The following is a 12,451-nucleotide window of genomic DNA, read 5'->3' as shown; positions in this document are numbered from 1 at the left end:
GTGAATATTAACTGTTAAACATACAGTTGTGTTAATGTACCTATTGTAGGGGTTCATTGCATTTCAAAAGAAACTAGTGGATAAAATAGTTTGAAACTCAGGATAATTCTCTACTTATTATGCATCTCTTAAAAATAATCTTATTTTTAATATGCGATACTTGAATGAATTTATGCAACTTTAAATGGCAAAGATATTCATGATAAATTTTAATTACTTACATGTCCTCCTACAGTCTTTAAACACACTTAATAAATCATATACATACATAGCACATAGTGACATTGGAATACAACAAAAATAACTTATTAGAAAATGGCAAACTGTTATAACCCAAGTGCTTTCAAATGTGCTAATGTTATAGGGTTTTTATTATTTTGTGTCAAGACTTATTGACCCTATGTGTTTTTCCAACATCATGAATAAAAATAACTTATTTTAAAATAAGTTACACTACAAATTAAAAGTAAACCAACTTCTTCTAACCAGTAATCAGGTTTTATTTAATGTATGTAATACAAGTTTTAAAACTAGCTTATATTCATTTATGTATATATTTTTAAATTTCTTTAGTGAGTTTCTTTATCCATTCAAGCAGTTACTTAAGCTAATAAATAACAAACAGCATTAATAGTGAACTGAAATTGGAATGTTCATTTTAAAATAGCCTAATTAAGCCTTACATGTTTCTATCATATTCTATGAAAAGCATTCCTTATCATACTGTAATACTATAATTCAAATAAGGTATGAAACAATTAAGCAACATATTGCCAAGCTAAGCATATATCATTTTGTTCTGATCACTGTGTGCATCTTTGCCGATTACGAAGCCATGTTCTTTCATATAGTTGAAAACAAAAAACAATAAACTTTCATTACATGTTTAACTCATTAGCCTATTTCTTCTTAAAGTTGAAATATAGGCAAATACATCACACCATTACAACCAAGGACAAGAAACACTAATAGTTTAAATAAAAAATTATTCTTCCATTGAACTTAAGGTTTTAATTTGCACAACTTGCTTCAAAACTATTTAGGCTTTCCTCCTGGATAATACACGAGGAATATTTCATTCAGAAAAATATTTATAAAACTCACAAACCCTAATGTTTTTGTTTGGAGCACATTGAAATCAACCCAAAATCAAAACATGGATTTTCATTTGACAAAATTAAATAAACACCTTTTTATTAACAATAATTAATAGGATACTGCTAGAATTATCCTAAACAGTACGTTTGTATTTATAGTACAATTATCTTTAAGTATTTTAATTGGATTTTTAATGTGTGTTATGTTAGGAAAAAAATAACTGAAGCACAATTTCCTATCCTTTGTTACAAACAAGTTTTTATTTCACCTATCCAATGGACAGGCACTCCCAACTAATAAATAATAATACACATTATATACAAATACATAGTATTAATATGACAAATTAATAATGAAAACTAATTTAATTCAGTTAATAGCATACAGAGCTTTTATATAGCTAATAATAACTACATACTAAAGCTGTTTACCATTACCTAAACAATATCTCAAGGAATTAAAGTGCAAACGTGAAAGTTTTAAGGGGTTGAGATACTCTGAAAGGATTTCTAAGCCTACAATCTTTAGTAAAAAGATTTTTGACAACCTCACAGAATACAATTTTGTGTTTAATTTGCATAATGAGAAACCTCAATTCTGAAAATGGTGAGTGAGTTTATGAAATCTATTGACAAAATATTGTAATCTAATAAGCTGAGAGTTATAAACATTGTAACAATCTATTCAAGATACTTGTATTTTACAAATATTTGTTTCAAAGTTGAAAGTATCTTTTATTGAAAATTTTAAACTTAAACCATGAGATTAGTGACAGTAATATTTAAATATAGCTAGTTAGCTTTGCCCTTGGATTTTTTTTTCTGGAGTGAGATCCGAGATACAAATTCGCATCAAGTATATTAAAACTTGATACAATAATTCAGTACAAGAATATTATCTATATATCTGCATGTGCAACTGACGTTCAGAGCTTTACTCAGGTCTTTCCTACTAAAGTTTATAATTTATGATGAAATTCTAGTCTACACACATACAAGTCTGAGACAATCACATTTGCAGCCACAAGAGAATACCAATGGCAATACACAGATGGTTGGCAATAAGTATCACAAAAGCTACTTATATACTACATATGCAGTGAGATGCATTCTGCTCACAGCAAAGTATAACATTATTTTACAATCTTTAATATAAGAATGTGGCCTACACAGTTATGGTGGAAGTGTGGTGTAAGAAAAAATATGCACTGGTGAATGTATTAATCTCTACACAACTCCAACACACGATATAGTCCACACTGATCAACACATTCCATAAAGAAACTGACTGAACAAATTATACTTCTCATGCACTTAACTTAAATCTCATTAATTACATGTGTGATGGTCATGAAACACACAACACAGCCCATGTAGTAGTTCTAAACATTAAAGATCCCTTTAACAGTTTTTTTTTTTGTTTTGAGAAGTTGTCAATACCAACTCAGGACCTAGTAGGCACCAATTTTAAACATTAACATTATCTTACAACAGTGGTTTTTCTTTATATTAGTTATAATATTACAAATTTAGATTATCCTTCAAATTGTTTTAAATGATGTAGATGAGGGTTTCCGGCATTTTTCACCACAAGGCCCACTTTGTTATTTGGCACAATAGCTAACAACTTATTACTTTAAGGCAGTTATATTTGTCCTGACCCACAACACCCATAAATGCAAGTCTCATTACTCACCAGTAGGGAATCACTGGTGTAGAGACCAATAACTGATCAACATTATGAGATTGCATATATCATGTCATGATTCAGGAAATACCTTGAAAAATGCATTAAATGTAACATAAGTAATCAAATAAGCAGGTTGCATTAAAAACTAATACTCAGGAGTCGTTTTTAAAGCAGAATGCATAAAAAGTAAACAAATTAAGGGTCAAGTATATGCAGAAAATAATCTATAAACAGATGAGTCCCTGTACATGTGCATATTATATATAGAATTATTTTCATTTGAATAAAACTTAGTGCAGTAAGAAAAGTAGAATAAATATTCTGAAAAATAAAAAGGTTGTGGCTTACAAAACAACACAAACATATATAAAAAGATATTTTACAAATTCTGCATAAGATGATCTAGGTTTTGAGACTATCCATTCTCAATAATTCTCACCTGTATTGATCTAAAGGTAGTTATAAAAGGTATCATCATGTGAAACCCAGGATTACTTGTATCTTTTAACAAAGCTCCTCCCTAAAACCAAAAGAAGCAAAAACAATAAGAAATTAGAATTACCTGTGTGACTCAGGTAAAAGCTGCAAGATTTAGTATCACATTGCTGTGACTAAAGCATTAATGTAAGCAATAAAAATGGAGCAAACAATAAATTATTGATATTTTAACTTTAATATAAATTCATTAGTATAGTGTACCCATAATGAAAAATATATTTATACACATCCTATTATATGGTAAAAGAACTTTATAACTACCACTTCCTACAAAAATTGCTTGCATTGGTACACTACAGTAAATTTGTATACATGTAAAAACTGACGATAACCAAAGAAGGTTGAAACATTGTTTGCTCCTCTACATACAAAAATGTTCTCAACCCATACCAGCTGTTTTTATACATATATATTTTTCTCTACAAGTCAGTTTTCTCATCATCGTGGAGTAAATTTGTATGTTTTTCTACATAAATCCAGATGACACACAAGTTTCAGAGAAGATGAAATTAAAGTAACAATTCATTCTTTTCTAATCCAACATTAACTTACCACACTACTCAAAAAGTTGCATTTTGCACCACCTTACACAAACTAGATACAACATGTTAATACTTACTCTGTAATAGACTCCCACATGTCCTACATTAAAGAGAAAAAATATTAATAATATCAAGTATTAAATAACTGAATTTGTAAATTAAATAAAGAGTTGAAAAACAATTTTAGAATCCCATGTTTATTTACATTCTCTCTCTGTATAATGCAATCTTGGCCATTTTAGTGACACAAGGTTATGAGAGATAACTTCTGCATATGCATCCTCATGAGGATGTAAATTCTGTATTAAACTAATTTTCAATACCTCAAGAAATACTTAATGGTGATAAAAAATAAAATATATAAGCTTAATTGGAGATCATCTGAAAATGAAAATAGAATAAAGTACTGAAGAAACAAGAACGTTTTTTAGAATGTGTCACAACACCTTCCATAAAGTAACAAGCTGTAAATAACTGATGAAAATTAAAAGTACAGTAATGTAAATAAAAATCTAAAACAGTTTTTATTAACATAATAACTTGCATAACAACTCAACTTACTAACACTTTACCTTTCATTTAAGTAATTTTTAAATTTCCATTTTAATTTCAGTGGAACAAAACAAAAAACATGAGTAAAAATTCATAGTTAAATGTTAAGTAAGAATAAAACATGAGCACCATCATAACAGCAGTACAAAAATTTTTGGTCTCTTATCCTTAACTCAAGGTTATATTATTTGTTATCTTAACTGTTGAAATATTTTGAGGTGACCATACATCTGCTACTTTTAAGACTGCATTATGTAAGCATAAATCACACACCATCTTCTGTCAATCAAATAAACTGATAATTATATAACAAAAATGTTTTAATATAACCAATAATGTTAACTTTATTTAAAACATCAAATCAATCATTACAATTAGAAATAAAGTAACCAGTTATTCAATTTATTATGTATTGTTTGAAAAAAATAAAAATAAAATTAAAAGATATGAATATTAGAATATTTTATAGTCATATATCACATTCATTATACAGTAAATCCAACTTATCTGATTAAATATTTTATTTGGTGAATAAAAGATAAAACTAGTGCAAAAACATTACAACATTAAAAGCATAATGTATCTCTTATTTTATTAAATAACTTGAGATAAGAGAATCTGATATAGTTTAGTGATAGACTGAATAAGTAACAAAGTGTTACAACTTTAACACAGTAACAATCCACATACACAAAAGGTATCAAATATACTTTGCTTGGTTAAGTGATTAATAAAAATTAAACAATACAAAAATAACTAAACATTTTAAAAGCTCTTTATTACTCTTAATTTAAAAAAGTATTTTTATAAACTCTGGATTTAGTTGTAACTTACATAATGTTACTTGTGCATTATCTTCTGTTTATTGTAAACAAATATATTTCAGAGAAGCAGAAAACTTCTGTTTGAGAATAAATTTACATAATAGTTCGTTATCTGTTAACAAACACATTAATAAATGAATTACGAAAAAATACCATACTTTAAAATACATTTTTCCAAATATTTCCATTTCAAAAGTTCTATTTAAAGAGCAAGTACAAAATTATGAATAAATATTTTTATTTCTTGCTTTTGAACTTCATACATCATTTTGTGTCATACCCTAGAGAATTCATAATTTTAAGTGATTCATTTTACCAATGTCAAAAAAGGACAGATTACACTTTTCGCATCTTTTATGTGATGTCATTTTCATGTCTAATAACTCATTGACAGAGCTTTAAATTTTAGAAACTGGAGTATAATGAAAGATACACAAGTCAGTATTTTATGCTTATGTGTATGAGTGTTTTTTATTTATTTCTTTTAAATTAACAGTAACAGATACTGTTTTAAATTATTAATATATTGTTTCATTTTTATTAATCTCTTTCCAAAGCAAAATATATTTAATTCTGTGTGTGCATGCATGTATTTTTGTCTCAGTTAAGATAATCTTGTCCTTGTACTTCTGTAATAACAAAACCTCTATAACATTATACTTATGTTACTATGTTAAACTTGTAATACTTTACTCAATTAGTTATTCACCTCATATACAAGCTATACAGCCTTCACTTATCTCAAGCTGTTAAGTTATCTACATGTACTATCACTGAAAAAAATTTCTGTAGCTTTCAAATGGATATAATTTAACAAATACTTTCACAATTCGCAAACAAAAAGAAACTGAACAGTACATTTACTAAAACTATAAAACAAATCAAACCTATATATTTTCTCTACTATTAGGTGATAGTCTACTTCTTGCTCTATTACTCATATTTAAACTTTCCTTGTAGCTAATTTCAAACTTCTGTTTTATTAGTAAATGTACCCCATAAAGATTTCAACCCAGGCCTATACAAAAATTCAAGGAAACACTTGAAATTTCAAATCACAAAATGGAGAGTACATTCTCAAAAAATGATGGGTTCTTAGGAAAAATAGTTATTCTCTGAAAGTGGAAGGAAAATTACAAATAAATCAACGAGTGGATTGTTTTGTCTAAAAGACAAAACTCTAACTATTCAGAAATGAAAATATGAATTTTTTTTATTTTTCTTCATGAATTATAATAAGTATCAGAAAATAAAACTTGTTAATCTTGTCTTTTTGTTATGACAAAACTATCACTTATTTTGAAATACTAGAGAAAGCAACTCACAGAACATTCTCTACCATTTTTTTTGACTTGTACATACATTGATTAATCAAATAGTATATATCAATAATCACTCAACTCTAATGTTCATGCATCATATTACTTTTGTACATAATTGTAGGAATGGTTGTACAAAAACATAAATTTTGATATAGTAGGAATCATTTTTAGCTAAGAGTTTTATTTTTTCTAACATAGTAGTTGGTCATTGAAATAGGCTAACTTAGTGATATTAAATCAGTAAATTTAAGTTTAAGGGAAGGCTTGATAAATATTTGAATAATATTGGCTAACTTTGAGTTATCGTTTATTAATAGTTTGATTTTGTGGAAAGTACAGTGTAGGCAGACAAAGTCCCTTACTGTCCTTAAATGTTAATTTCAAGCTCAGTCATTTTTCTAAATTATTTTACTATTATCATAAAAACAATTTGAAACAACTACTATGTACTATTTATTTCACTTGTTGGATGAATATAAATTTTAAATTCACTTTGAATCAATCTGTTTAAGTAGCAGATAAATTAGATAGAATTATTTAAAAACAACCTTAAATTGATTTGAAAACAAAACTAATGGAAACAAACTTAAAAACTGGATATTCTTTGAGCAGAAATTAAACTTCACTAAACTTCTTATGAGCTGGAGAAATCATAAAATTACATATGCTGTATTTTAATCTTATGCAGCAGTTTCTTTGCAAAACACACAAACAATCCCTAACTTGTCTACTATTATGACAAGTTTGTGAGAATCAAGCTTGAGCTGTGTGGGAGGTGTTATGGAGAATTTCAACTTTAGTCTAGAACAGGGGTTCCCAACCTTTTGGCACTCGCAACTTGAAAATGTAATTGATGAAATAAAATTAATGTTATCCCAAGCTACTTCTAACAAGGCTATGCGACTCCCCTGCCAAGGCTGCACGACCCCCTGGGGGTCGCGACCCACCAGTTGGGAACCCCTGGTCTAGAAGTTAGTTTTCTCTTCAGTCCCTTTCAAAATGCATGATGCCAAAAGTTGTGTTGTTTTTACTAAGTTAGCTCACTATTTGGAAACACATTCAACACGATAGTATGTTTTACCCTCCAGCATATGTACCACACATTCCTTCCAGTATCCACAGTGTGTGTGTGTGTTTATTATAACCACAAATTTTTAAGCCATAAACAAAACACATTAGCATGAAACAAAATAAGCTGCATATTTTTTTCATGTCAATGTGTTTTGTTTACAGCTTAAAAATTTACAATTATAATATAATTAATCGAGGTTGGGATTTGCTGTTTTTAGCACAGCCCTTTCTCATTATTTTGTTTATTCATTTAGTTTCATTTGGATGTAATAATTTAATTTCACTATATATCAAATTAAAATGTATTAAACATTTTTTAAATAATTTATTTCTTCAAAATGCTTAAATGAACTCTATCCTACACATACATGTTGACAGATATGCTCCATGGTTTTATTGTCTTACAACATTTGGACAAACGCTTCACAAATAAAAAATTAAGACAAGGTATTATAAATTTAGAAACTTCAAACATACTACCAAAATGGAAGGTACTTACAAGCCCATAAAAAGTGCTAGAAAAGTTGTTTAAAAGAATAAAAAAAATAATTGAAAGTACATGTGAAAAACAGTTAGCAAAAAAGAATTTCTGAATGGGAGCTTAGAGTTAATAAAATTAAAATGGAAAGGATTCTGTTGATGATTATCAAATGGTTGAAAATCTAAATCTTTTCCCCCTTAACAATTTCAACTAATGAACATGTAGAATAGATTATACAAGATCATCTCACTCCAAAATATCATAGAAATTCAGTAATCAGGTATCATCTAGGGCATATAGACAAAATCTTATCAGAATATTGTGAAGATGAAGTATAAAAATGTCAAAACTAATTTCCTAATTTTTGTATTAATACTTTGCTCCAAAAGTATGGTTGATATTTTACCAATATCATATTTGTAATAGTATTTGTCTTCACTTTTCACATTCACTCTAGACTAATACAGTAACATTGAAACCTGGGTAGTAGTATTAATGTTAATATAACAATACGAAGAAAATATTAACATTACTAGTAATTCTAGTACTATTTGCAGTAACGCTACTAGTTTCTTATTTCGTGACTCATGAATAAAGTTCACGAGTCTCGTACAATATACTACATTTCTATTTCCGAGTTTTAATACTACTAATAGTACTTACTACTCACAATGTTTAACACGTTTCATACGTACTCACCTTCTTCAATTTTGTGTAGAGAAAAATTTACCAATAACAATACAAAAAGCAATGCTCCTAATCCCAGTGCTGCCATTCTTGTCATTTTGTTTCGCCACTTATGAATTTCATGTAATCCCACGAGAAAATAAAAGAATCAACGATGTCACACAGAAACTTTGAAAATTTAATCGCCGTAGTATAGAGGGAGTATAACCATAGATATATATACCCCTACACGGAAATCATTATGAGAATTTAATGCAAACATAAATACACAGTTTTAGAATTATTTCCACTTTGTTACTATGTGTCTTAGATAAAAAAGCCCTTCAGTAATACAGCTGTAAATATTAAGGTTTTAAGACTAGAAATTGGGTTTCAATGCCCATAGAGGACACAACACATAATCCATATTTGCGCTTAAATAAGAATACACAAATTCACATGAAAAAAGGGAGTTTTCAAAACACATTGAGGGGGAAATCGATGATACAAAACAAAATGCAGTCGACTGAAATTAGGCAATACTTGAAAAACGTGGAGCATAAATATTTAACTTTTCAAAACATTGAAAATATAATTAATGTAAATGCTAGGATGAACGAGAAACAAATGTTATTAGTGAGATGCAAACAGATTGGCCCCATATTACTTGAGGATGGTCTTATGAATCAGTGCTCGAGCCCTTGCATTTTCTTATTTGCATTAATGATATTGATAAGAACGCATAAAAAATTGATAAAATTTGCAGATATCATTGAACTTGTGAATATTTCTAACTGTCTTTTATAGAATCATGTTTATAGCCTTTCATCACTTTACACTTCCTTGAGTCTTTCGACTATCTGATTAATTGTATTTGCTCATTCCTCCGAATGTAATCTCATTCGTTCAGGGATTTCTGGTTGAAGTGCTACAGAATAATATTGTTTAACTGGTTTGTAAAATATTTGTCAAATAACTTTTGTCATAGAGAGTACAAAATGACGCATTTGTATTATTATAATTAAGATCACACGGTTATTATAATAGGTAATTTTTTAAAAATACCAAACCACATTGGACTAGCTGCTGTATTCATTTCTGGGAATCAAACGCCGGAGTTTGGTGTTATAAGTCAATTGACTGACCTCTGTTCCATCGGGGAATATTATAAACAGGAACACGACTGAGTAAAAACATCTCGACACAACGCATATACCTCACTCAGAACGTCATGGCAGTATTCTGTAGTTGTAAAACAAATATAATTTTAAGGTGTAAAAAGATGTAATTATTCTTTAGGCTATGTGGCATTACTCCTTCGTTGGCTGGTTTTTTCATTCATCTGTCGAAAATAATTCGAAATGTAGTTTACGTAATCTATAACAAATTAGGTTATTTCCAACTTTATCATTTCTAAAAATTTGAAACTTTAAATATATATGTGTGTGTGTATATATATATATATCAGGTTATCCCTTAAGTAATGTCCGATTTTAGGCTCAGAAAAAGAGAAAGAATTTCAAACGCTTTTAATGTCATTTAATCAATAATGTATGCTCCATTAGTATTAATTACTTCATGCCAACGATTCACAATCTTCTGAATGCCACTTGTATATAATTCTTAAGGTTTGAAGGAAAATAATGTAGAGAGGGTAGTTTTGACATCATTATATTTTCCAAACTCTTTTCCATCAAGACAGTTCTGCAAACTTCGAAATAGATGATAATCAGATGCGGCAAGATCTGGAGAATAAGAAGAATATAGAAGTTTTTCTCAGTCTAGCTCTTCAATCTTTGCAGATGTGATCCTTACTGTACGGGGTCGTGCATTATCCTGGTGTAATTCAACACCTTTACGATTGATCAAAGCAGGTCTCTTTTCTTTCAGTTTAACATTCAAGCGCTCTAGCTGTTGACAATAGAAGTATGATATAATCGTTACACTGATTGGTAGCAACTCAAAGGGAATCGATCACACCAACAATATCCCACCAAACGCTTAACAAGACTTTCCTAGGGTAAAAGTACATTTTGGGCTGTGTTTTAGCCAGTTTACCTGCACTGAGTCATTGTCTTCAGCGCTTAACATTTTTATAAAATATCCATTTTTCATCTCCAGTCACTAACCTGTCTATAAAAGGTAAGTTACGTTCATGAGAGTGCAGAAAATTGCAAATCTTCACTCTTACCCTAAGATAAGCTTCTGTCAAATCATGAGGGACACATTTTCCAGTTTTGATACCTTTCCAAGGTGTTGCAGATGACTATGAACTGTTGAACGGGTTTAATTAAGCTTCTGTGCTAGTTCTTCAGCTGTTACAGCACAATCTTCATCAAGTGCAGCCAGCAGCAAGTAATCATTAAACTCAACAGGACGACCTGAACGTGACGCATCACTTAAGCTGTAGTCACTTGATCTTTCATTGAGAGACTCCGCACCTTAAATGTTTCGTGTAATTTCTGCTGCACTATTGCCTTTTTTAAACTCATAAAGTATTATATGCCTAATGTGCTCCTGAGACACATCCATCTTCATAAAGGTTTATTTGATTAATGATCTGAAAAAATGGAGTTGGGATAGTTTCTTTTATTGCTCTGAACATTTGTATACACGTCCCACTAAATATTTTAGTCATCAAAGCTTTCTACAAAAACAAAAATGGTAATGCACTTTCTGTATTAAATTTTCGGACATTACTCTACCATAGTAAAGTGTTGAAGGCCTAAGTTATACATCACGTTTACTAACGTGAAAAATAAACTTACTTGTATAGATATCAGCTCAATCGCACGATAGCAAACATGGATTTATATATTCACGAAAATACATTGACTGTTTCAACTCTCTCTCCAGAAAGTATTATCTCCTTAGTTATCTATCAACTCACTCTAATCTTGAAACAGTTCTGAGCATTTTTGAAGTGTCTCATATTTATTATATAGCTTCAAGTGTACGAGAAATGTGATGTCAGTTCACAATCTTCTAGGCGTTATATCCTCTTACTGAGAAATAAAATAGAACTTTTAGAATGTAGCATAAAACACTGCCACCTTCCTGGATGAGGAAATTACTTGAACAATTCTAATATAAAAATAAATTGTTAATTCGTTAAGTGTTTTGGTGGTTTTTCTCTTCTAAGATCTATGGGATAGTGTCGATATTATCCTTCATGTTACTGGTTGTTCCGTCATCAATGGAACTTCAGGTATCTCTCTAGACTGAGATTGTGCTAATATGTTTTTCTTTCGAATGATCAGTCTTGAAATGATTTTGATCTGAGCCTGGTATAACTCTAATGGTATTCCCTATCTTAGTCAATCGTTTCTTGATTAATCAGTGTATGATTGGCCAGCTAAAGTATACAACTAGATTTATTAGTGTCGTGGCTGAAGTGGTCCAGGAAAATCCTTTAGAAGCTATTGACACTAAAGTATTGATAATAGGTGTAAACTAAATAAGTTCACCATTACATATTTTTTAGCATATAATGGTCTGGGTATAACTTCTGAGAGGATGCATAATGGAGTGTGGCTGGTTTAATCTATGTAATAAATAATTCGTTTCCAGATGTCTTACTATGTTTCCTTTTACCTAGTTTATTTCTTTTTTTACATTACTTTCGATTTCATTCATTTTTTTTCATAACAGAACTACTCTACTTCTTCAATTTTATCATTACAGATTTTCTATACTCATTCAATCGTA

General features: G+C 29.4%; 1 protein-coding gene across 1 annotated transcript in view; it reads right to left on the bottom strand.

Moving 5' to 3' along the window:
* Positions 1 to 8,970, bottom strand: part of LOC143229417 (erlin-2-B-like) — a 39,118-nt gene extending 30,148 nt beyond the window's left edge. Inside the window, 3 exon segments of the mRNA XM_076461730.1 lie at positions 3,227 to 3,307; positions 3,905 to 3,927; positions 8,777 to 8,970. Coding sequence (XP_076317845.1) covers positions 3,227 to 3,307; positions 3,905 to 3,927; positions 8,777 to 8,861 — 189 coding nt within the window. The 5' untranslated portion in view covers positions 8,862 to 8,970.
* Between the last annotated feature and the right edge of the window lie 3,481 nt (positions 8,971 to 12,451).

The sequence above is a fragment of the Tachypleus tridentatus genome, chromosome 10 (assembly GCF_004210375.1).
Source record: "Tachypleus tridentatus isolate NWPU-2018 chromosome 10, ASM421037v1, whole genome shotgun sequence".
Lineage (NCBI taxonomy): Eukaryota > Metazoa > Arthropoda > Merostomata > Xiphosura > Limulidae > Tachypleus > Tachypleus tridentatus.
This window is presented reverse-complemented; position numbering and strand designations above follow the sequence as displayed.